General features: G+C 43.4%; 1 protein-coding gene across 4 annotated transcripts in view; it reads right to left on the bottom strand.

Moving 5' to 3' along the window:
• The window catches only part of CSMD2 (CUB and Sushi multiple domains 2), a 533,934-nt gene that overhangs the window by 227,437 nt on the left and 279,011 nt on the right, over positions 1-27,486 (bottom strand). For 3 of the 4 annotated variants that reach the window (XM_078379919.1, XM_078379918.1, XM_020800093.3), the window contains exons 6-9: positions 22,443-22,555; positions 18,802-18,879; positions 6,891-6,978; positions 3,203-3,327 (exon numbers count right to left, since the gene is read on the bottom strand). In XM_078379919.1, coding sequence (XP_078236045.1) covers positions 3,203-3,327; positions 6,891-6,978; positions 18,802-18,879; positions 22,443-22,555 — 404 coding nt within the window. The remainder of the gene's footprint in view (positions 1-3,202; positions 3,328-6,890; positions 6,979-18,801; positions 18,880-22,442; positions 22,556-27,486) is intronic. The other variant, XM_072980166.2, reaches the window with a different exon arrangement.

Genomic DNA, 27,486 nt, shown 5'->3' with positions numbered 1-27,486 from the left:
GAGCAATTATTCACCAGTAATCGAACGTTTCTTACTTCCTAGCCAAAGGGTTAGAAATGCAGAAGCATTTCTTTTTCTTACACATCACACGTGGAATCAATATTAACCTGAACTGGAATTCTAAATGGCCAAGAGAAACGTATCAGATTGTCCATTGAATCCTGCCTCTGTAGAAGGAATAAAGTGGTTTGGAACAGGTTGTGCGCATATATAGACATCTCAAGCTGGAGGGAATACGTTTCTATCAAAGAGAAAGAGAGAGAGAGGAAGAAGCAGGCACCCGGTACTGGCTGATAAGCAGATTCTTGGCAACTCCATTAAATCTGTGTGGTTTCCCCATAGTGAGATGGGGTGGCAGCTTCTTTCACCCATACTCAGCCTGGAGGCCTCATCTATCCCCAACATAGTTAATATTTAATAGAAGGCAGCTGCATTAAGCTTAATTTTTCCAAAGACTCTGGGACAGTGGAGGGGGCAGTCCTTCTGAAAAACATTTTGAATAAAACACACACACACAGAGGTGGGGAGAGGAGGAGATGGGGGGGAGAAGGAGGAGGAGGAGGAGATAAGAGGAACATATTTAGAGAGGGAGAACTCTCTCTCTCTCTCCAGTGCTCCTGGGGAAATCTGTCAGCTCAGATGCCAGAATCAAAGCTCACTTTGGATTAGGCTTCAGATTCGCCAAAGACTGGTTTGAGAGGAAACATATGAGGAATTGCTTTCAGAGTCTTTTTCAGCATGAGGAGGTACATAGGGAGTCTCCTTCTACTGAGTCTGATCACAGTTGTCTGCGTAGCGCCATGCAGTACTGACAGTAGCTCTCTTTGGTCGTTACACATAATGGCACCATGGACACGCTAATGGCGGAGTGCTTAGAGGCAGCAACCCCCTTGCCCACCACATTCTTCACATTGCTTTGATTTGAAGAGCTGAAATGTTCTGTTCACATAGGCTCTACACATGAGTAAGAATGATGGGAAAAGCTGGGCACATGTTTGCTCGCCGAGTCTCCATGTGAACACAGCCTTTCCTCTCAACAGATCCAGAAAGGGCGAAGAGCATGACCCGGTGACACAAGCCTCCCCTGTAAGTGTGTTCACAATGTCAGCCTTTCCAATGCCTGAACTCTCTTCGATTTCCTGTGGGGCCCTTTCCCAGTCTGATCTAGGAATGTCAAGGATTGCACCAAAGATTGCATGTGAAGCATGTGCCCCGTACAACCACAGGGAAAGTTACTTTTTTTGGATGATAGCTCTCAGAATGGAGAGTTGATGGCTGCATGACTGTTAGCCACTAACAGGCTCATTTTCCATGAATCTGTCTAATTCTTCTTTAAGGAATCCAAGCAGGAGGCCATTGCTTCATACTGTGTCAGGGTGTGCCACAGGTTGATTGAACATCTCTTTTGATCTGGTACCCAACATGCAGCCACAAAGGGGCATGCGTGGTAGATACCTCCACTTTTCTCGCGGTGTGTTCAGTAAATGTTGTGGGGCACTGTCACCACAGCCCTAGACACAGAGCCCTCTTGCATGCTCAGCCTGGGTGTTTTTATAGGGGCCGGGATTTAACATATGGCCCAGTATGGTCACTTTTCTCAAGCAACTTCCTCCGTCATAGGGTACAAGTTGACTCAATCTCATCAGATCCTTACAATTCCTTATCACAATGTCTTGATACATCGATAGAACCTAAACTGACAAGAACAGGGAGGGTAAGAGCTAAAGAAAGGGTCCGCTCTGTCCACCCTGTGCAGCATGGAGCTGTCTAGAAGAGGCCCACATGTGCATACGGGCAGGTAAACAAACAATCAAACAAGAATACAGAAATGTTTACCCTAAATGCTATATATTTAACATAACGCCAACCTAATTCCCAATGCTAAGCAAAAGATCTTACAAACAAAAGGGTGAGATTTTTTTTTAAAGTCTATGGTGCTTTAAAAGAACATTTATGATGGAGACATGCAGTAGTGTACTGTGTGTCATTTTGGACCATCACAAAATGCTGTGGAAGGCACAGAGCTTGGAAAAATGACATTTTGTACAGTAACTTTAATTCCCAGTCAACAAGGCCACTGGGGGAATTCTTGAGAGCTGTAAGTGGAAAAGGAGAACCCAGAATCTCCAAGGTCTGGCATTTGCCTCCTGGCCATATCCTTCAGCACAATCACATCCTGCTTGTCCTCCTTTCTAAGCGAACCTCCCCTGTCTTGCAAGCCCAAGAGAGAAAGAGTCTGCCTTTTTCAAATGGGACACAAAAGCTTTCTGCCTGTATTTGTTGTTTTGTTTCATTTCTAAACCACCTTTCTCCCAGTGAGAGGTGCTGAGCACGGCTATACGGGCCTGACAAGTAGCCTAACTAGGAGAAAACCAGCTGAGCAGACGATGCGGTGCAGTGGTTAGGATGCTGGACTAAGACTTGGAAGATGCAGGTTCTCGTCCCCACGCTGCTAAAAGACTTCCCGGATGATGCTGTGCAAGCTGCTCTTTCTTCTAGCCCATCTAACCTCCTGGGGTGGGGTGAGGAGGAAAGGTTAGGAAGAGTGGTGGGATTTAAATGCCATAAATTAAGAAACAAATCATGGCAACACAGGGAACGGAAACTGAAGCTGAAATGAAAAGGAAGTCCTAATGATCATCCTCACCCACCAAATATCTACCCTGTGCTACTCACATGCCGATAACCCTGCCTTTTCTTCTAGTTTTGACAAAGAATAACTCACTTGGGAAACTACAAGTCTTGGTCTTTGGATCCGGAAGGTCACCAAATATTTGACCCAGTTCAAGTGGTAGAACTGTGATGCTAATATGCTTGGTGTTTGGAAGACTTTATACACTTTGCTCATACTTGCCCCAGCCAAAATAAGACCTAGGATACTGAGAAGAGATGTCCCGCCATAAAGCAGACAAGTCCCAGGTAACATGTTTGAGAAGTTTGAGTTCCAAAGAATAAACAAGAAAGAATTACACCAGTCTTTTGGAGGTTATACATGTTGGAGAATGAATGCCCAGCCAAGGCACTCAGCAAGGAGGTGACTGACATATTACTTCCTACAGGGTGTGTTTCTGACAGTTCATAGAAACATCATTTTTCCTACCCCAGCTTTCCTCGCTTATAATGAACCCCCTAGAAGGTGGAAATTGAAACCAATTTTCTGCAGAACTCGGAAGCTTCGACACGGCATGGGTCCAGGTCTCACCTCGACACACCGGCCTCTGGTCACTCCAGGCTGCTATCATCCCACTCAGCTTCTTGCACGTGATGCTTTTGGAGCCTTGCAAATCATAGCCTTCGTTGCAGGTGAACTGGACACTCGAACCTAACCTGGAAGATAGAAAGGATGCCATTTTCAGCCTGGGAATTTGCATCCTTGCCAGGAAGGTAGAAATCAGATTCGTGGCTTCTGGTTTCTGGTGTGTGAGGGGTTGGCTACTGACTGCAGAAATGGTGTAGTGAAGCCAGTGGCTCAAAGGGGTCAAAGCCCTGGGAGTCCTGATTATCAGGAATTACGGTACATATCATCTGCCCCTCCCCACTTCTTTGAGTTTGGATGCAATCCTCATGGCAGCTGAGATAGAAGTGGCTTTTCTAAGTTGTTGCAAGCTATCCCTGTTACAATGCCAAATGTTTGGGAGTGGCTTGGTCTTGGGTGGGCAATTGAGAGCTGTTCACTTGACAAAAGATCTGCTCCTAGGAGGAGAAACAAAAACTGCTAGGGCTCATTTCTTGTTACAGATCAATCTAACTTGCATTTCTTGAGTTTCCTTATGGCTACGGGCACCTGCACTCCAGAATTCACCACTATGTCACTTCTCTGCAAGGCCCAGTGCTCCTCATTGTGGAGGCTACTGGATGAACGTTTAGCTCTACTGCACCTAGAAAAGAAGGAGGAAACTATTGCAAAGGCTAAAACTTTCCAAATGCCCCCAAAAAGGAAAAACAAACAAACAGAAAAATCAGTGTCAGTCAAAACCATACAACATTGACTCTCATCTAGAAATCTAGAATGCAGAGTCTGTGAAAACAACAAGCTGCATATTAAAAGATTGATGGCTATCCAGACAGTCAGATCATAACTGTAGGTGATCCACGGACGTGAAAAAATTGCTGTCAGAATATTCCATTCTTAATGCCTCAGGTTTTCCCCTCAGCACATTCATTTTCACGACTGTTTTACACTGCAGTCCAGCATGCACATCTGGAAGTTAATCCCATTGAATTCAACGGGATTTACCTCTGAGTGCATTCAAAAAGGATTGCATTGTGAATCTCAGGAGAATGTAGAGTAACTTTTAAAGGTACCTGCCACATTTCAGAGGGAAGAGATTTGGGATGATTTGGAAAGGTGTTTTTGCTCCAGTTCTAAATATTTGTATTATTTTAGCCTGTTGAAAAACACTGACATAAAATATTTCAGGAATAATAAAGGGTGACAAATTGCTTTGCAAGTAGAGATGGATACAGACCACTGGTTGGGCAGTACAGATGACAGCCGAACAGCTGTCCCACAGTTCCAAGCCCCAACCCCTCCAGCAGGCACCCACTTAGAAGTAGCACCCTGGCTTCCCTGCTCTGTTGACCCTGAGCGGGCACCCGCCGGAGGTGGCTGGGCAACAAACCGCAGAATACCTGTTCGGCTACCTCCTGAACCGGCACAAACTGCCAATTTGTGCCCATCTCTATTTGCAACGCATCAACCAGCCCACCACACCCTAGAGAAGCTTATACAGTGGCAGATGCAGGGCTTAGCCGTGTCCCTGTTTTGGATTACAATCCCCAATTGCCACGTGCCCAGCCAGTAGGACCAAGTTCTGGGACAGCCCCCCCCCCGCCCAGTGTTTTCTGGGGAACAATGCAGCAAGCTGGACTAATGGTTTGCATCCATATCAAGGAGTTTTGGATGTTCCACATAGCAGAAGAACTGGGCCTGTTAATGATTCTGGCAAGTGGCATCTGTTCATCTCCCTACTCCACTTGGACATCATTATTTCTTTGGTTCCAGCCCAGAGTTCAGGAGTGAGTAGACGGGCTAGGGGTGAAAATGGAAATACATTTTTAGCAAGCCAGGCTGCAGCCGACAGAGAAGGAAAATTAAATATTGATCTAAGCTCTCCCTCCCCAAAACCCTTTCCCCACTCATTTATCCATCATGGCGCATCCAATTTGCTACCTTCATACAAAAATCAAGCTATTAGCAAGTGATGGTGGGAAGTAAGTCCCATGGTTGTGGAGGTGGGAGGGAACCAAGGCTGTTTGACACACACTGCTTTGTCCCTTGGTTTCTGATCGCCAGGAGCATGGGTGAACTGATTCTACATATACTAAGGCAGTGCTTCCCAACGTTGGATCCCCAGGCGTTCTCAGCCTACCAACTGCCAGAAATCCTAGGCCAGCCCAGCTAGTGGTGAAGACTTCTGGGGTTTTTAGTCCAAGAACACCTGGGGACCCAAGGTTGGGAACTACTGTGCTAAGGCAAGATGTGAGCGCTGGTTATCATCTGTGGTCTGCTGTGACTATTCAATTCACACATGTAACAGTGGTGCTTGATATCACTGTTGTTGATCAAGAGTCATCTGGCTGTGTGGCCCGGGGAACTTGACTATGCAACAGCCAGAGTCTAGCCTGAGAGACTTGGGTCTAAATCTGTTTTCAACCCTTTGTGGACAGCTCACATTGGAAGGAATAGCTTCTCACTATGGTTAGAGTGGCACCTCTAAAACAAAACTGAAAGGACAGGGAGGGAGGGAGGTGGAAAAGAATTCAGGCACTGCAGAAACACACATAGAGGGAAGCACTTAGTCCTGCCTCCCCTTGGTTGTTTTCTTTATGTAATCCCTGCTAAGTCTGAAGAGGTGTTCACATGTAGATTCTACATACATGCAAGAATTATGGAAAATCTATGTTGGTGCTCATGTGTAGGTCTACATGCAAGCAGGAACACTTAAGATTTGGTGGTGATCATGCAAATAAATCAAAGACAGAGAGAAGAGCAGTGGGACATTCCATGATAAGTTGGCTGAGACTGTCAGATTTCATAATTCCTGAATAGGGCTAGAAAAAAAAAAAGAGAAGGTCTGAAAATGAAATGTAAAGTGAGAGAGCCTAAGACAGATATCATATATCCATCTGTGGGCATCCTAAGAATTCACATGGAAGGTGTTCTCTTTATGATCATGCCTATGGAAAACCTTAACATCAAGTCTACATTGACTATGAGTTGACATATATACATATGCATCTTGCCTCTTTTCTTTACTACCTCAAGAGACAGAATGTTTAGCAGGTTCCCTGTTCCAACAGCAGGGGCAAAGATGGACTAAAAAGGCAGTTGTAATTGAAAGTTGCAAAGAGTTTTCTTGTTGCCTATTGTACTGAAAACAATAGATGCAATCAGGCAAGTTCAGGCCTGCTTGAGATGCAAGACCCTTTGGAAGAACCATATGTGGCTTTCAGATTCTGTGGCAGGCAATCCTGCATGTTCTTCAGATTTTGTTAGGAATTCTTCACTAAAAAGGTCATGAATCACAGGAGAACCTCCACAAAATTAGAGCTTGAATGGCTCATTCAGTGGCCAACACTTTGGGTCAAACCTGAGCAAAATCCGTGCCAGAATCTTCCACAAATTTTAAGGATCTTTTGGCAAATGAATCAACGTGACTAACTATTTAAAAATCAATTTCAGCTCATATCAGCCTTGTGACAATGATGAATGCTGTGCAATGTGCAGAAGGACTTCCCTGAGTCAGTCCCAAATACGATTTTCTAATAAAATGGGAGGAAGACAAACATATGACCAAGCCCTTTGGTCTCTGGGGAGCCTGAGAAATCTGGGGGGAAACAGCAAACAAAAGTTGGGTTGGAGAAAAAGCAGAAACATTCATCCTTACCTGAAATCACTGCCTATTCTTTTGCCTTGATCTGGAATCCCAGGGTCCGGACACATGTTATGTCCCTGGGATGCACCAACCTGTGTTACTACAAAGCAAAAAAACACCATATACAGAGATAGGATAGAACACAAAAATGATTTCTTTCTTTCTTTCTTTCTTTTAATATCAACTGTCTTGGCGTCGGTGGATGCGGAGATAAAATGAGAACATTTAAGTTGGAATGCATTAAACCTGTGCGCGTGTTTCATTCTTTTCCCCCTGCCCTCTTTTGCTGGTTGTATAATAGCAACTGTCCCAGTTCAATTTGGGTGGCATCACAACCCCTGCCAGTGATACAGCTTTCCACGTCTCCTCCCTGGCTTTACAAACAACAACCCTGCCTTCCTTCACTTCGCCAAACAAATAAAACAAACAAATAAATCAAGGTCACATTTCCAGAGCCAGCTAAGAAAAAAAAAAGGACACCTGTGGAATGAAACAGAATATTCATAAAAGCCCATCACCCACCAGCCTGCAGATGGTAATGAGAGGCACAGCTGCATAAACGAATGAGGAAATAAAGTAGCAGAGTATGGCATCAAAAGTGTATGGGGAGATGAGGGGAGAAGAGGACAGGGTGTTTTGAAACAGGTAATTTAGTCTGAATGTGGAAAACCTGCAAAGGAACCATCATTTCCATTAAGGTGGAAAAAAGGGAAAAGTCTGTCATATCAAGATTATCACCCACCCACCAACAACCATCTCTAAGCCAACATCCTTTACTACACCTTCAAACTATAGCAACTCAGGAAATGAATATTTAAAAATGGCATGGATCTAATCAGAATGGAATGCATCTGGAGCGAATACATTGGTTTCAACGGCATACTCCAGTTTTCTTTCAAAGTCATGGTAAACAAACACACACACGCAAAGAATGTCTACTTCATGAACATCATGCACCATCATTAGACTTTCATTCTGTGTTTCTTGCATTCCTCCTACCCGCCCACGCGCCTTCCATCATGATGTGGTTGAAAATGATGAGGCTGAATTCTCCCGAGTTGCACTGGGTGGGGAGGTGAGTGAAAGGAAATGTAAAAGTTCTTAACAATGAATGCAAAAGCAATAGCGCATGGAAACACACATGAGCATGCCTCATTCCCATTATGACCAAGCTAACTAGGTCTCTCTCTCTCTCTCTCTCTCTCTCTCTCTCTCTCTCTCACACACACACACACACACACACACACACACACACACACACACACACACACACACACACACAAACAGACAGACAGACTTGAAGAATTTCTGAAGCTGGGTGTCAACAGCAAATAGAAACAGAAAGGCCCACTCCAGAGGATACAGTGAGAAAAGGACTTGGCATGAAATAAATACATAAGAGGGAGCCATGGCCGATCGTGGCCCTTGAACTTGCCTTCGTGGCACACTCCATAAGTATGCAACCTCCCGTACTTGTACTCAGGATTGCACCCAATTATTTTTCATGGTAGCCCCAGCATTGAAAGAGAACAGGAAGAGGTGATGTCAGCGCACTGCTAAGGCGAACACAAGACCTATTGTTTAGCTGTAGTTATTTCTTGTACAGCTCTCCTGTTAGGCCTCTGTATACCCAACGCATCTAGCTCTCTTGGCAAGACAACTCCCCTGCCTGGTTTCAGAAGGCCAAGGACAGGCCAGTTTTATCACCTTCATGTTTTACATCGCTTCCATTTTCACACATTGCTCTTGGACACACACACAAAAGTCTAGATGCATGTCTAAAAGACATCTGATATGGAAAGCAGCCTTCTTACAGTTGCTCAGGTGGGCCATGCATCCAATGAACATTATACTGCTTCTGCTTGTACTGTGTGTATACTTATTTTTCTTACATGTGAGATGTACAACCCTCAAGCACAAATAGGAAATCTGAAAATAAAAATACCTCTATGACTGAATATGTTTCATAAATCAGATAGCACTTTGCAAGCACCACACTCTTAAGCCAGGCATTCTGGAAAACATATACTTCTGCTGCATCTCCATTAGCTTTCCTATTCATGGTCTACCCCTCCCAGTGCAAAACGTATAATCCCCTCACCCAAGCATTCCACTTCTGCCTTTGGGATGAAAGGCCCCATTCCAACTTGCACAACCAAACAAAGGCCTTCAAAGGTATTCTTTTGCATGCCTATACATCTGTCTGTGCCCGTATGATCCCTACATATGGTCCATCCCTATAACCAGACTCCAAATTATTCATTTAACCACACATTTTCAGGAGTCAAGTATCACCTGTATCTGAGCCTTTTCCCCCTAAGCAACTTGCATGGAATGTCCAGTGCACCAAACAGATCCATGCAAAGAAATTACACAACTGCTTCAGGAGCTATCTTAGGAGGACCACGTCCGCATGGGCCAGATCTTTCATAGGCACTTAACTTCCCCGTGTGGGGCACATTTGTTTTTCAGCTACTTTACTTGAACAAGTCCTGCTACAATTCGGTGCATGCATGAAGACATTCCAACACCTCTTTTGGGGGGCCTACTGATCATGCCTTATGGTTTCCTTTTCTCCAATGTTAAGGAAACACCAGGGAGAAAGATCCCAATGGCTAGCCTCATCCTTACAGTTCCAGTGAACAGACAGGGAATGTAGTGGCATGGGGATGGGTTCTGTTGAATTAGCGATAACCCCGCTGCATAAATAGGAAAAGGGAGAAAAAGATGAAGGGTGCCAATATAACAAAGCCACATTGTTTCTCTGCTTAATGCCATTGGTACACTTGATGGTTTACAGGAGAATGAAAGCAAGGAATACAGAACATTAGGCTCCTGAATACCGAATGTTATGCTTCTGATTAAGGAGTTTTGAGGTAGGAATCAAAGTAGACATTATCTTTCATTCCCTCTGTTAGGACCCAGTGGTTTTGATCTCAAGGGAGACTCAGAACTTGGGAATCTGTGGTATCAGGATAGAAAGGCGGCGGTGGGGTGGGGGGGAGATCAGGACAGAAAACATCTCCAGGATGTGACCCTCCCTTTTTACACCCCCATTTCATTGGCTGCTGCTATGGCTATCGCTACCACTAGAAGTCCACCTCCAAATTTGGCCACAACCATAAAAATAATAATCCTATTTCCTCTTTCCTGTGGTGGAAAGGAAGGAGGCATTCAAGGGAAGAGGGGCCTTGAGGAAACACTCGGGCAACTTCCAGCACCATAGGGAGCCTCCACAGTTGCCATAGCATTTTCACAGCATCTGTGGTGGGCACAGGGGCTGGGGAAGGGGTTCAAATATGGCCTGTGGCCACTGAGAAAGAGCCGGCTGGATCCTGAACCTTGTGGAATATCCAGTGTCTGTATCACCACCACCACCACCACCACCACCAACAAACTCTGGCTACTTCAGGAGGCAATATCATACTGGTATCCATTGGAGGAGACTAGGAACTGCAATAGGAGAGGAAACAGTTAACACCCACACACCCACATACAGACCCAGGGCAGTTGTAATCTTGGGAATGCTTAGCCATCTGCATTTTATTCAGAATGGGCATAGTAAATCTGAAGAGACTTTTAGTGTCACCATTGATTTGCTCCTCTAAAAGATCATTTCACCCAGTTGTCTTTCAGCCCCAACAGACAATATAGGACAAATGCAGGAAGCAGTGAGAACTATTCCAGTTGACAGAAAAAGGATTGAGGAATTAGGACAGCCAGCCATATTTTATCTACAGGGTCATCAAAAATGTGTCTGGTGACCCTGAGAGAACAGTTTTGTGCAGTTCAAAAGGTTGAGTCTCAGATTCTGGTAGATTTCACTTCAGCTGACCTGTCTGCCACAATCCCCTCACAATGTCCTACATTCTGTTTCTCACATGCCCTACTCTGTTGTCAGTTTCACTTTTTATCCACCTGCTTCCAAAGAGAAAGGGGAGAAGTTTCCTTTTTCAGACAACGAAGACTGGATTTGCTCATCCTGTCTTATCCTGGCACTTGTAGTAAGAAAAAAGGACCATTTATCCTTTTGAGTTTCAATGGCGCCCCCTCAACTACGAACTTCAGCAAACACTTTTTGGTTCCATCTTTCCTAACCCCTCTCCCCCCCCCCCCCCATCACACCCTCTCCTGTGATGCTAACTTCGAAAGCCAACCTTGACAATGTTGACAGAGACAGAGAATTTTTTTTAAAAAAAGTTCAGGAACACATTTAAGCAACAATATCAGCAAAGGCTGTTGACCTCTGGAGAGAATCCATGGTAGTTTCTACAGGAGGTACATGTCCTTTGCAGTCATTTTGTACTCAAGCTGTTCCTGCAAAAAGGTTTTCTGATGAAGGGCCAGTTTATTTGTGAGAAGGTATCCAGACCACTCAGAAGTCCCAACCACCTTTCGTTTCTATTTTTACACCCAAGCCATATTAGTTTCTGCAAGCCTCCATAGACCTATCCGGGTATTATAATCTGAGTACATTCACCGTACATAGAAGGGAACAGTGTAACCCTGTTTCCTCCTTCTCCTCTTTCATTACACATCTACAAAGAGAGGGTGATGAGTGCAGAGGGATGGTGGTAGGGCTCTGTTACCCATGGATGCTCTCCCCTTTTGACCCTGATTTTACAGGGACCAGAATCATGTGGAGAACCCCCATGGGCAGCAAAGTTTTCTCTCTTCAGACTCCTCACCCCCTCAGTGTAGACAAGTGATAGAAATGACAAGGGAGTGGGTGTTGCTAGAACACTCCTTTCCGTGGGGTGGATTTTCTCCAAAGGTAATCTCTCCATAGGGCTCAAGAGTGATGGTTTTCAAGTAACACCCCCAAAGCCCCAGAAATCGAACCAAACAAACCAAACCCAATTGGAAACGGATATCCAAACCATTCATATTTTAATTTTTCTTTCCAGGCTTATTCTTTGGGGTCAGTGGTTAGTGAGTCCCACAAACATATCTGAAGCTAAAAAACTGGCCCATTGTCCTAGAGCTACACCTGTTATATGTACCTCCAAAGAGGAGGTGTCTTCTCTTCCCACAGAGCAGTGTGGGGTGGGACATTACCCAGGAGCTCCATTCAATTTCTCCATGCCATCCGTGGCTACATGACAGAAGTTCAGCAGCTGCTCTGAATTTCTTGAAGCCACCCACAGAGGTGCCAATGAAATTTCGCAGCTAATGAAGCAGATCTCTGCAGTGTAGAAGTATGCTAGAGAGTGCACATCACCCTACAACGCAACACAAGGCAACACCTTCCCCTTCTCTCTCTCTCCCCCAACAAATAAATGAATAAATGACACCAATTTACACTTCTAACAAACCGATTGTGATTTCATTGTTTGTGCTGACAATTTGCTTTGGCTGCTGAAATGCTAGACACTGTGTCAGCATGAAAATTTAGTAAGAGGATTTGCATTGATTCAGTTTCCTGGTGGTTGGGGACAGATTCCATTCAATAATGTCTCTCTCTCTCTCTCTCTCTCTCTCTACATATATATATATGTTTATCAGCTACAAGATTAATGAGTTTCTTACTGTCTGGGGAAGCAGCATTCTCAGGCTTTTTTTTAAAGAAGCCCTTTCTTTAAAGAGGTTACCTCTGGCCCATTATTCTTCAGAGACACACTTGGTTTTTAAATGTCTGGCAGCTCTACAAGAAAACACTTAAACAAGTCAAAGGAACGGAGGCTGCTAGTAAACAGAAGCAGCTTCTGCTAAGGGCAAGGCTGATGCCATGATGTACAACTCCAAGGTTTCATGTTAAAACTGTTCTCAGTCAATTCTTTTTTAAAGAAATAGAACTACGGGGCTGGTGGTGTTAATTCATATCTGGAGTTTATACACAACCTAACAAGAACATACAACAGGATTGGGCAAAGGGCAGCCCTCCAGATGTTGTCTGGCTGCAATTCACTCTCATCTGTGCTGGCTAGGGTTGATTCAGGGCTGACTCAGTTGCAGCTGGATAACAACTGGAGAGCCGCCATTTGCTCATCACCATACGGCCTAGACTCAAACTGCCTGCCATCTTTGGAAACTGGGTTGAACTTAGCTGTGTTTGCATAGGACAGGAACTTGGAAACATTTTGTATTCTAGATGTTCTGGGTTTCATTTTCAATAACCACCACCTGGTATGATCGGGAAAAGGGGATTTTGGTCTTCATCACATTCTGGTATCCTGTTATTTCTGCCACCTCATGGAACTATGGTACAGATGGTTCCCTCAAAATATTTCAGTGTAAATTCTTCACTCCTGGAAATAACCACAGGTTTCCCCTAATCTCACAAGTTTCATGTGGAACAAGGGGCCCTGCAAAAGGGCATCAACAACTTTTAGCAAGCTTACAGTCAGGACCTCATGCCCCCCTCCTCTTTCACAGGCCTGATTCACTTTGGTAGCTCCTACTAGATAACATCTGTTGAATCAGTGGAAGTTATGTAATAACTGATTCAGTTGGTCTACTCTTGTAGGATCTACCAAATGGATCTAGACTATGATGTCTTCCTTAATGCCAGGTCATCTGTGTCCGTCCTTTTCCATGAAGGTCTCACAAGACTCTGAATATGCCAGCTCCTGAGAAGGACAGTGTTCTAAAGTCAACCTAGGAGGCCTTTCAAGCAATGCTAGTTTCAATAGGTCCACTAGTTTGAAATTGCTCTTTTCCCTAAAGCTCCTCACTCAGGAAAGAAGACGGCATTGTCTGAAGTCATTCCACAACTCCAATCAAAAATAGCTGTCCCAGTGCAGGCTGCTGACTCCAATTTTGCAGGGGTGACAAATTTCCTCTGCAGTTTTAGTCTGAATGTTGGAAGAGCTATCCAAGTGCTAGACATATTTGAGGGAGAAGGTTCAGAACTTGGAACGCTCCTCTGATGTTTGGACAAAAAGCCAAAGAAGATTTCACTGCTTCCGAGAAATCAGAACCACCATTTTCCATGGACTGGTGCCCTGAATTCCTGGAAATGTCCTCTGAATGACAAAGCTTTAGAAATTGCTAGGACCTGCATTTGAAGTGAGGCAATGTGGGAACCATGCAGCCTGTGTGAGTTTCTTTTGCCCGCTCTCCAAGTCCTTCCTGATACCATCAGCCAGGAAAAAAAATATGGAGACTTGTCAATCATGGAAGCTCCAGAAGCAACAACTCTCCTTTTAAAACAGGTTATGGAGAGGGTGGCCATTTATACAGCAGCAAAAGGGAGACCATGCATCACCTGAAGGAAGGCAAAAGAGAACACAAATATGCATAATGCTACATATACTAACATTTCTGTACAGATAGAGGGAGTTGTGGTTGGCCTCTTCCTTCCTTCCACCCTTACCTGAAAATGTACATCTTTTGAATGGCTATTTGGGGAGCCAGGAGGCAACTGCTTTACACATGTATATATTGTAGTTTTTAGTCTCAAAATTTGTTGTAACTGTTGATTTCAATTTTTTGTATGCTGTCCCCATTTATAGAGAAAGGCAGGATAAAAACCAACCAACCTACCTACCTACCTACCTACCTACCTACCCACCCACCCACCCAACCCCACCCACCAAAAGAAAGATGCAAAATGAGAAAGGATTCTTATAATACAAACGGGAGCTATGGTATATTGCACCTGAGCAGGGAAGACAGTTCCCATGTGATCACTATGCCTGTGCATCCTGCTGTCTAGGAGCCGGGCACTGTAAATGGGCAACTTCAAGGTCCAAGATCTATTGCCTGTTGGTTCTTTTTTTTTTTATTAAATTAGATTCAGGTTGTACATAACCCTTCAAATGTAGACCACTGTCAAAATGAGGACTGTAGTCTAGCAGGTCTTCAAATGGGAAACTGGCCTCCCTAAAAAGAGGACACATGGCCAGCCCTACACAGGACCTGCTGCATCTTGTTTTCTCTCCCACTGTTCAGAACTGGTGATGATGAAATTGGAAGCAGACCCCTGGTAACTTTCATTTTGGAAAGCAGCTGGTTGGCCCGTGATGGCCCAGAAGATCACAAATTGGTCCCTGCGCCTGCACATCTTGATTTCCTTAGATACAGAGGCTTAGCTGAACACTGGGTTGAGCTGGACAGCCCATGTCCTTCCCAGAGCACCAACACATCTCATAAAGTCCCCCCCCAATTGTTTCTTGAAATCACTTGTTCCAGCAGTACTTTGCATGCTTCAGATTAAATTGAATGTAACCTTAAGCATGGTTTTGCATGACAATAATCCAGGCCAATGAGTCCCAGTTTTGCATGGAAATGAAATAACTTGTTAACAATCCACATTTTCCTATTTTTATCCAAATGGTCTTGGATCAAAATGAGGTTTGCAGAAATGACATTTTCCCATATTCAAATGAGACAGTGGACTGAGGCTTGTTACATGTTCTGTCAGAAGCTTTACAGATCCTCCATTGAAAGAAGAACAAAAGTGGGATGATGATGACTGGCTGGAAATACACTAAACAAATGCCCCCTCACTATGTTAAAATTGCACACACACTGTGTAAACACATTATTTGGGGGAAGTAAAAGTGTCATCTGGGGACTCATCTCAAGGAAAATTCTGCTCACTTGAATTAGCTTGTAAAGCATTTCAATTTATTTTCTCTTCTATCACCTCAATTACAGATGCTGTTAGATTTACAGCACTTTAAGAAAAGAAACATATAAAAGCCCTGGATTTGGCGAGATGGTGCTTAAAACCATTGCTCTACAAATTCACCAGTACTTGTGGGTGCTTTTCCCCCCCTTCTTAACATACTTTTAAAAGTTGAATTTCAAAACTGTTATGCAGGAAAACAAAGCCAGAGGTTCAGTTTGAATTGCAGAATGCCACTGAAGCCTGAATGCTAGAAACAGTTTATGCAGTTCTTGTATGGAGAAGGGAAATGATGACTTTGTTTGGCTTCTGACAACTGAACCTTGAGCATTCCCGCAAAGCCTGTGCTCAGAAGTTCACCAGAGAATAAAATCCTCCTATCAGTGCACTATCAGTGGACACAAAAGCAGCATGGTTTCAGCCTCTGTGTGGTACAGACCACACTCCAAGTATGATCTCCATCCATATTAGTGACTAAATTTGAACTCACGTCTATCCATTTAGGGTGTGGTGGAAAAAACAACAGAATATTGATTCTACATTTAAGTGGTGGTAGATAAATGATAGGGATGGGCAGAGGTGCTTTTGGATATTCTCTGTCTCAGGGGCAAAAACCACTTGGCTTACTTGGAATCCTGTACATCTAGATGTGAGTGGACATCATCTATTGTTTCACTTCAGCTGACAAAATCTATTGGGCCACCTGCATCAGGGACACTTTTGTCTACCCTGGATGACAGATACGGTGGGGGAACCAAGCTGCTAGACTTTCTAGTACAGCAAGACATTTCCCCAGCGGCTGATTCTTTTGAGGAAGCGTAGGCTTCAAGGATGCCAGCTAGACTCCTCTCTTCAAATCTATTAGCATTCTCTATTTGGGAGGTCAGATACTTAACCAACATTCATCTAGTCTTGGAGCCTGCCTACGGACATTTTGCTCCCCAAATGTGGCCTTTCAAAGAGACTGAGGCATTGACATTATATAATTGAGGAGCAGAAGGCATTCCCTCCTTGCTGAGGAAATGTGTAGAGACGTAACAGCTGTTGCACTAGAACACAAGGATGTCTATTGGGGGACAAGCCATCATGGGTTCGATATCTGGATCTGAACATCTGGTTGGCTCAATATTGGACCCAAGGAGGTGCTACATGAGCAGAGGGCATTCTGTGCAACAGGATCAAAAGACCAAGCTACACAACGGAGGTCTTCTCAGCAATGGCTGGGCAGCATCACATCGATATTGTTTTCTACAGCAGCCACATCTCAATGTTGCAAGGCTATACATGAATCGGACCAAAGAAACAGAGAGTGGGGGAGTGCCCCCTAGGAAGGAGAGGAGGGCACACAGTCAAAACCGAAATGCATCCTCAGACAAAGTAAGGAGCATAGGGGAATGAAGGGCAGCGCCTACCTCCCATTTTCTTTGGGCTCCAACTTTCAGCAGTGGTTGAAACACAGACATAATCTATGCTGAGCTGGGAGGACTACATTTCCTTACCTAACCTTCCACTCATCCTTAGAAAAGCCTGATTGATCTCTCAAGGACGGTGGTGCGAAGGGGACAACCACGGGGCCATTGTATATACATAATTAGGAAACAGACTGGAGAGCCATTTTCCTACTGAACGTCCAACAAATGATTTGGGTCTTAAGATTCTGTTCAAAGGAACACAGCCTTTTGACCATGCTGTTTTAATTTTCTTTTTCCTTCCAAAGCAGTGGGGAACTAAATGTTCCCTGCAAAATACAGAACAGAAATCCAAGCCCCTTATGAAAAATAAATGATGAAGTGGTTGAGACGAAAGTGACTTGGGGGAATAAGCACTGCAGCCTCCTTGGCCACAAACGAAGCTCATCTCAACGAACGTCACTCCTTCTACCTCATCACTCTCTTCCGTGTCTTATTATCTGCATAGGCAGCCATGAGAAGCAGATTAGCACTTCAGAACCAAATGAAACAGGTAGCAGTTAACAAAGCACTGGATATTTAATGGCAGAATCTCCAACCAAAGGAACTGGTCTAGACCTGAACCAATGTTAACATAGCCAACTGAACCAGCTAAGATTGCTTCTTCTTGAGAAAAACAACAACACATTGTGCTGTTTAAATGTTTCCACTGTGAATCTCTTAAGAGCCGAAAAGTCAACGTCAACGTTTCTTACCCTGCATCACCTCCACCAGCCGAGTGGGCTCCAGTCTAGATCACTACAGTTCAGATTCCAGAATAGAACAACGCGGGAGAAAAATATTTGAGAAAGAACAACTGTAAACTATTCCTTTCCCCCCTATTATCTCTTCTGGAAATAGATGCCAATCATTCACGTTTCCCCCCAAGCCTACTGAACCACAAACCCTTCCTGAGCACAACCTTTTCCCCATCCTTGAACAACATCAAAATGTTCCAGGTTTTACATGCAAAATCTAGTGGTAACCGGTCTGTGTGGGAGATATGTACCAGAAGAAGCTGCACACTACTCTTGTGTGTACATGGTTCCCTGAGAGTTGGGGTGGCTCCAATTAATCTACTGTGCTGAGAAGCCGGGGAAAGCACAATCGCCAAGAGGCGGGTTGGGATTTTGTCCTGACTGGCCCAGTCCTAGGCCTTCAGATCCTCTGGCTCTTGTGTGGGAGTATCAGAAATCTTTCCTCAGTCTGCCATCTCTGCTGTTGGATGCTCAATCCCAGCCTGGCACAAAATTCTTCCTAATTCAACCTTACCTACATCAGTGCACCCCATGATTCTCAGCAAAGGATTGCTCCACTTGGAAATCATGAATAAAGGAGGAATCTATCATTTTAACACATTATATATCTATTCACCCTGTTGTCTTTTTATTTAGCTACTTGCTCTTTTTTAGGAAGATTTTCAGCAGATAGGCATAGCAAAATTCAATAACCAGGAACGGAAGAGAAGAGAGATTTTATTCAGATTATCACTAGAGTTACCACAGCTTCTTTGTTGCTGGTTTTTGCACCAGTGAACCGAGTCCTCTTACATTTGTGCTAGACAAATACGTTTGGGTTGTCAAAAATGTGTTTGCATTCTGATGACTCTATAGAGCATGTGACGAAAAGCAGAGATACCGAGGCCTCACCACTACTACTGAATGCATACCTGGCCCAGGGTCCCTCCTGCTACGTCCCTGCATCTTGACAGAGTTAGTATGTGTTTGTGTACAGAGCACTGGAAGGAAGAGGAGGTGAGGCGATAATGCAGGGTAGGCGGTGGGGATAGCAAGCATTACAACTTCGAAAAACGGGTGGCAACATTCTGGAAACTGCTGTCTAGTCATATGGGATGTTCAAGGCACTAGATCTCACTGAGCGTGCAATGGAGGGTGAAACTTACACACAGATGTCTTCTGGTTTGTATCTTTACTTGGCATCAGCTTCACTCCACGGGATTTCATTTCCATCTGCTTTTTGACTGGAAAGGGAAGGCAAGAGAACAGCGTTGAGCACAAGAGGGGCTGGAAGGATTATAGACCTCTTTGGCAGATGCTTTGCCACTCTGAGCTGTTCTACGTCAGCTGTTCAGTAGGAATAGATTCATCCAAGGGACCCACATTATACACCCCGATACATGAGACAAGAGTCACCCAGCTTGTCCTTCTTTGCTACTCCCTACCAGTTGCCCACCTCCTCTAAGAGTTACGTAATTCAAAGATGGAGTGGAATGCCACAGCTAAAGCAGTTGGATACTATGTAAACTTCATGCCTGCACTCTAAAGAATCTTCAGATTTGTAGTCTGGACAGGAATCTAGAATTCTCTGCTAGAGAGCTCATGCACTTTAGGTCAGGGCTAAGCATTAGAGATGTGGTTCCCAACCTTGGATCCCCAGAGATTCTTGGACTGCAACTCCCAGAATTCCTGGCCAGCACAGCTAGTGGTAATGGCTTCTGGCAGTTGCAGTCCTGGAATGTCTGGAGCTCCAAGGTTGGGAACCACTGCACTAGAGGACTTGTACAGAGAATTCTAAGCACCTTCCCAAACCACAAAACACAAGATCCCTTAGGATGAAGCCATGACAGTTAAAGTGGTTCCCAACTTCGGTCACTGTGTAATGCAGATATATCGCAAAAGCTTGCATGCTTCAAAGGTTTTCCTGGTCTATATAAGTTCAGACAACATAATAAAACACTTCCCAAAAGGAGATTTTCCAGCAAGGATTATTCCAAAATATATGGGGAAATGACATTTTGTTAGTCCCAAATGAAGGAGGCACCCTGACTCAGTGGGATTCATATAAGTGTTGATGTCTTCAGCCAGTGATTTGTTCCATTGACTCTTCATTGGGGCTTCCAAGAGGATGCTGGCCATGGTGTAGTCAGGACTGAAAGACACATTGTGACTGAATTCAGTTGGGAACTCTTCAAGTGCTAGAATTTTGCAAAATGGTGTGAGGCAAATTGCTCTCAGGTGGTGCCTCCAGGGAGTTATTGGACGGGATGGCTCAGAGCAGTTCACTCATCATCTTCCTCCCCCATGTGAGGATGAAAGAGTGAAGAGGATGAAGGATTTAAAACAGTAATATTGTGTTGTTAATCTCCATGAAGTGATCCAGACAGGAGTCAGATAATGCCATGGGCCTGGCCAGATCCTCTTCTGTCATTTAACTTACAGAAGGTTATGGGGGAGGAATTGCCCTCTATTTCCGATTATTATGCATTTTTTTTGTTTTCTCCAATTTGGTACACCCTTTTTTGCCTTTAACTGCACCTTTTGTCATTTGCCCATTCCTAGCATGAACTATTTAGAGCATAAATGGACAGCTTTAAACAGTTTTTTAAAAAATATGACTCTGAATCCGCCCCCTCCCTTGAAGTCCCTTGATACATGAGGGATGGCTTCTTGGAAACTTATCTTTTCAAGCACTCACCATGCAAATGCTTAGCCTATTATGTCTGGGAAAATGGTTTTTTTAAACCAAGCTCACAGGATTAGAAGCCCCTGACATTTGCCTTAATCAGAAAGGAAATTATAACATTAATCTTTGCTTGACAGTTTTTGCAAAGTGGCATGATTCAGGCAGGTGCATTTTTAATACGAAAGGAACAATCATGATTTCCCTTTTCTTTTTCCTTAAAACATACACTCACATCCTTGACAACAACCACGAGACTGGGCAATGGCTCAGGTGAAAAATTATGACTACCTTTAGGAATTAAGTCTGAAAGGTGATTCATACAGTTTGTAACTTCAGCTTCTTTAATGCATAATGCAGAGGTAGAAGGGAGAGAATCCAGCTTGAACTAGCACATCTGAAAGTTGGTCCTGAAGGCAACATGCAACTTGCATGTTATGGTTGTGATTCATCAAATCAAATGAAAGGGTGGCCTTTGGTGCTCAGAGGTTACACACACTCCATAATTGCTCATGTCAATAGAGAAAGCAGTGATGTAGTGCTAAATTCTGAAATGAAGGTGTTCAATGTGACAGATTTTTCTCTAGCACCAGGAGGACAACTTGATATCGAACTCAATGGTCACAACAAGTTTTCTCAGTTTTTATCTCTCTACCGGGAACAAGCCTTTTGCATTTTTGAGAGGTGTTAATTGTGCTGACTATTAGTGCTAGCGATTGTTTAGAGACAGGATAGCCTTATGGGTCAACACTTTCAAAAAGTGATATAAACCAGAAATACTGCTCAATCCAACCATTCGCCCCTTTCCATTTTAATTACCAAATTTTGCACAGAACACAGTTCACTCACAGATTGTTGCACTTTCCAAGATTTTCCACTTGATTATATCTTTTCTCTCTGTAGCATTTGATTTGATGTATGCCCAACACAAGATTACAATAGAATTCCTTTATCTGCAGGGGATTGGTTCAAGCTCCCCCCACCCCCCATGGATGCTGAAAACCAGGTAGCATGGTCTCTGGCTCACTCTACTCCAGTGATGTTCCAGTAAGGACATCATATAAATATGTATTCTGGGATTTTTCTTATAATATTTTTAATATTTTCAGACGAAGGATACGTGAAATCACAGATATTGATCCTGCGGATATGAGGGGCCTGCCATATAGGAAAAAAGCAAACTTAATAATATTGCATAAATGGCCGAACCATGATTCCATCTTCTGCTCCTAAAAACACTGAGTATATTCACATATAAGCAATAAAAGAGGAAGTGTAAATGTATGTAGTCACAACTAAATGAATTCTTACAAGAATTAGGAACTGGGAAAACTATTATTCAGTCCATATTTTAAAGTGAATCTACTTCCCAGCTTAATTTACAGGGCAGACCACAAGTATTCAGCACCATTGCTAAATTTTGCAATGTAATTCAATATTATTGGTTTGGAAACATCATGCATAAAAAGAAATACAAAAATATGTATTTATGATGGAAGGAGGCATACAACACTCTGCACATTCAGATAAGGTACACTTATGTATATGTTAAGGCAACCACACAAAGCCTCCAAAGCTGTTTTTCATGCAACAAATGTTTCTACAGTGGAAAAGGGAGAACCTTGACTAGAAATACTGTTTTGTTGGGAAAGGGATAAAAATTGGTCACTAGGAAATGGAGAGCATTACTCTGTCCTTCATGCAATAGGATGCTTTAACCATCCCTAAAGACTACATACACTCAGATAAAAGTGACATTTTTGCACATGGCCAACACGAAGGATGGGAAGAATGGAATGGAACACAAGAGACCAGAAGCTGCAACAGACTATTTTATTATGCACCATCGTATCACATCCAACTTATAGCAACTCTAATAGGGCTTTCTAGGTACATGACACATTTAAGGAGTGATTTTATCAGTGCCAACCCCCAGAGTTTCCATGGTCTAACAGAGAGTCAGACTCTGGTCTCCTGAATCCCAGTCCATCACTCTACAGTTCTGGCTCTCAGAACATACATTCTGTAATCCAGAAATACAGTTTTGAATTATTTTTTCTACTTCAATTAGAATTTAGAAGGCTGGGGATACTGGGCGGAGCAAAAGACAGACAGGTAAAATACCTTGATACTGTGCGCTGAAGCCCTTTTGTCTGTGGTTGCCATCTGACATAAAATGAAGGCGAAGCCAGTTTTTGCTGCTGATCACAGGGGCAGGAAGGCTGGTGCCTGTAAACCTGAAACAAGAACCAAAAGAAAAAAAAAACAGCACATGAAAATTTCATAGATTTATTTTCTCAAAGCACCCCCCCCCCGAAGATGCAAGGATATTTAACTGTAATAATACCTTTCAAAACACTAACAGATCCAAAGCAAATTGATTTGTCTGGGTGTTTGCTCATTCTCCCTACAAGAGGCACAATTGCACAAATGACCTGTCTGCAAAACAGACCAAGCCAGCCACAAGCACACCTTCCTCCATCTTGTGGGAAGCAGAAACACTTCCTGTGATTTCTCACCAAGTCCACGAGAAAGGCTCAGGACAGGGTCTTCTAGGGAAAAAACCCTAGTTTTTCACACTTTTTATTTAACTCTTGATGTCTGTGGAAAGCCCATTCCATGTCTGCCACTCAACATAGAGGTTTCTGCCCCATGCCTCAGAGTTCTGGAGGTCGCCCCTTCTTGCCTGTTGCTTCTAATATGTAAATATTTTTTTTTGTTTTCATTCACTAAGAACCATTCAAACCTATCCCCTCCCCATTTTTCCAAGAGAAGGAGTGAGACTTAGATTTCTCCATGCTTTTTTCTACACTAAAAAGGGATCAGCAATATTCCAAGTTTATCAGTTCATGCTGGTATGGCAGGTGACCAAATAGCCCACTGCCCTTTCCAGGGGGCACCCATTCAGAGCCAAGGAAGCTGGGGCACTGCTCCGACTGGGCACCCACGGGAGGGGGCGGAGTGCCAAACCACAGAACACCTGTTTGGTCATCTACCGAACTGGCACAATCTGCCAAAATGCTGGTTCATGTCCATCTTTATTCCAAATCTTACAACAGATTTTAAACCCCTAGTGCTCACCAGCATTAAACAAGAAAGCATGGGGGTCAGCAGCTCCTTGAAACAACATATGGGTTTTCCCTGAAATGGCTGAGGTAGTCCCACCCTTGTAACAACAATGGTTTGAAGCAAGTCAGTCACTACAGTATTTGTAAGAAAAATAAGTCAGACAAAAATTGAAATGGATGGTATTTGCATGCCCCTAAAATACAGGAATATAGTATACAAAGTCCAAGCCATGGATCCTCTAGCTCAGTATTACCAATTCTGACTCTCAGACATGACTTTTTAAAGTCCTTCCTCAAGGTATTTCTTTGGTACTCTCCCATCCAGGCACTAATTAGGCCTGACCCTCCATAGCTTCCAGAATGAAATGAGGTCAGGTGAGTTCAAGACTGTGAAGTCATTAGACGATGCATGCAATAAACCCTCAGTCAGTATAATTTATAACACTCCTGGACCATTCACCCTGTGAAATCCTACATCACAGCTGTGGTTGTTTAGTCGTTAAGTCCTGTCCAACTCTTCGTGACCCCATGGACCAGAGCACGCCAGGCCCTCCTGTCTTCCACTGCCTCCTGGAGTTTGGTCAGATTCATGTTGGTCGCTTTTATGACACTGCCCAGCCATCTCGTCCTCTGTCGTCCCCTTCTCCTCTTGCCCTCACACTTTCCCAACATCAGGGTCTTTTCCAGGGAGTCTTCTCTTCTCATGAGATGGCCAAATTATTGGAGACTCAGCTTCAGGATCTGTCCTTCCAGTCAGCACTCAGGGTTGATTTCCTTCAGAATGGATAGGTTTGTTCTCCTTGCAGTCCAGGGGACTCTCAAGTCTCCTCCAGCACCACAATTCAAAAGCATCCATTCTTCACCCTCATTATGAGGTTCTTTAATTCCTCCTCACTTTCTGCCATCAGAATGGTATCATCTGCATATATGAGGTTGTCAATATTTCTTCCGGCAATCTTAATTCTGATTTGGGATTCACCCAGCCTAGCCTTTTGCATGATGTATTCTGCATATAAGTTATGTTATCTTATTGTTAACACTGCATACAAAACCCTTATATGGGAGTTGTTAGCCATCTGAAGTAAACACCTAAAATCTGTACTACCTAGACCCAAATGTATTTATTTATTTACTTAAAATATTTTTACCCTACCTTTCTCCATAAAAAGGACCCACATCATCAAAAGACAATATTGATCTCAATGTAATTTGTGGTTGGAAATCCATATATTTGTATGTTTGCAAGGCATTCATAGAAAAAAAACGTATGGGGAAATATGTGCTGAATAAAGATCTGAGCTGAAGATAGGTCCATTTGGGGGGAAATGGGCACAGAAATATACACAAAGGTCCAGGCAAGGAAGAGAGAAACACCTTGCTGTTGGTTAGGCACCTGAATAAAAAGAAATAGAAGTCACAGAATCCTGAGGAACTTAAATTTGGCACATTCACCCATCACCAAAGGGCGGCTCCTCTTAATCAACGGAACAAGGAAAATGGCTGAGAAGAATTCAATATAACATAATTCTCCCAGAGAAATCACTTTCTCTGTGGATCAGTGTGGGAGTACTGAAACGACAGTGGGAATCTTGGCAGAATGCTAATGATTCTATTAATGTTTCAGTTAAAGCAGAAAACACCCTTCGCTCCAGATGTGAACGTCTAAACAGCAATTTTCCAACAACAACAACAAAACCTCTTTCAGGGAAGAATGCAAGGTGGTGGCAGAATTTATCATAATGGGGGAAACCCTTGGCCAAGTAGTCATCACGGATTCTGTCAGAAACAAATGTTTACCTAATACTCACACGCGCCCTTAAAAATTGAGGTATATGAGAGTAAAATTAATGGCCTTAACTAGAACAGTGCAAACAACATTAACATGATAAGAGCTATTACGGAATCCAATTACTTTTAACCAAAGTCCATTTCAGACATTTTATTAGAGACAGTGTCACATTAGTTATATGCTATTGGTATTCTAAGACTAACCCTGAATTGCAATAATAGAGTAAAAAGAAGAAGAAGAGAGAGATAATGAGTAAGAATAAGATGGAAGACCTTATAAATTTTGCCCTTGAAAGAAGTTGTGGTTGTTTTTGGAAGAGTAAATTCCCCCAAATCAAAATGCAACCAACTCACATTTCTAACACAATCTGTTAAGAATAGGTCAGAGAATAACCTGAATCAGTCATTGAATCTCTGACTAACAGGAGGAAAAATGGAGATAAAACAAAACTATGCCTCTTCACATCACACCTAGTATCACTGACCTCTATGTTCCCATCTACACTGCTCAGTTCTCCATGCATTCAGAAGACTGGAGTTGGCTGTAGGATCTTCCCTTTGACCAACAGCTTTGATACAGCAGTGATTTCAGTTGTAGATCCTATCTGTTCTCTCTCTTTCTTTTTCTCTTTCTCTATAACCTTCTCCTGTCCTTCTCTTGCTTTCCCCTTCTCATTCTTTGCCATCTGATTCCCTGGCAGAGAATTTAACTCCTGACACCACAAGGCAGGATTGAGGCAGCCTGAATCCTCATTTCCTGCTGAGAATGAGACAATAAGCTCTGCTAAGATCTTCATATCCATGCACAGCAAGGACAGAAAGACCAGCTGATTGTTGAAAAAGACACAAACAAACTATCCATGACTTAATACTGGCCCACAAATCAAAGCGGTAGTCATTTATGTTTCCTTTGCTTCATTTTATTGCCCTATTGATCAACTTGTGCACAAAATCATGATCGCAAAAGTAAGGAATAATTCAACAGTGTGATCAAAATCTTGGGGAGTCATCGTAGGGGAGAATAATACCGGAGCAATTCCTCTTCCCTGGAGACCTCCAGAGTTGTAACTCTTCTATTTTTAGGAAAAAGAAGAAGGGACCATGGCAGTCTATTTCTCATCCTCATCTGGAATTACAGGCAAAGGGGCAAAAAGCATACCAACAGCATGGCACTAGCTGTGGTCTATAAAATCATCATCATCTCTCTCTCTCTCTTGCTTGCTCAGAAAAAGAAATAAATTCTCCTTCTCTTCCTTTTACTAACGTCATGTCAAAATGCAAGACTGTATTCCATGCAACAGCTCTAAGGCACATATATAGTCCCTTCACTTCTATGTAACAAATTCTGGGTAAATGGCACTTCATCAATGCAATCTGGCTTGGGGTGGGGTGGGGATACAGAGTAATAATATGGGGAAAGCTTGCCTTCTAATTAGTCTAATTGCTTGCAAAACCATCTCTAGCTAACATACATCTGTGCTGATCTCGGAATCCCACATGAAGCATCCCCAGGTGGATAAATTAGTACCAGATGCATAAGGAATATTCGTGACGGTGCCTGTCAGTCATGGATCCAATTCAAAAACTGCAGATGTTGGGAATTGGAACTGAAAAAAAAAACATAGTTGCACGCCTAGAGATGGGCACAAACCTCGGTTTGGAAGTTCATGCTGGTTTGTTCATGCGGTATCATAGGTCCTCCCGGAGACTGGCCGAGCAGATGAAGAGGACAATAGAAGTACGTGCTGGCTGGTGAGTGGGGGATGTATCTGGGGAGGCAGGAGAAGGCGGTGGGCGTACAAACCAGTGTGAACCTCTGAACTGAGGTTCGTGCCCTTCCCTATCCTAGACATGGTTCTCCTCCTCCTCCTCCTTCTCACTTCATCCACAAAACAAGCCTGCAAGGGTAGCCAGGCTAAGAGTGAGTAAGTGAATGGGGAAAGGTCACTCAGTGGGTGTCACAGTTTTGGAACTGCAGGGATGAAAAGGACCTTCTGGATCATTGAGTCCAGCCCTTGTCAAGGAGGCACCGTGGGGAATCAAACTAACAACTTCTGGCTCTGCAGCCAGATGCCTATAACACTGAGCTACCCAGCAGTCTGATAGCTCTTTTAATTTTGCTTTATTTTTTAAAAATGTCTTTTGATTTTTATAGCTTCTTCTTTTTATTTGCATTAAATTTGAATTTCATCATTGGAATGCATTTACCTTAGGGTTAATGAATAAGGAAACTGTGTGCATCGTGTGATAAGGATATAAATAGCGAGACAGTGGGATAAAGAAGCAGTGAGGTAGAGAACTACCATACTGCA

This window comes from Pogona vitticeps, chromosome 9 (genome assembly GCF_051106095.1).
Source record: "Pogona vitticeps strain Pit_001003342236 chromosome 9, PviZW2.1, whole genome shotgun sequence".
Classification (NCBI taxonomy): Eukaryota; Metazoa; Chordata; class Lepidosauria; order Squamata; family Agamidae; genus Pogona; species Pogona vitticeps.
The sequence above is the reverse complement of the archived record's forward strand: the minus strand, read 5'-3'. Positions and strand labels throughout refer to the sequence as shown.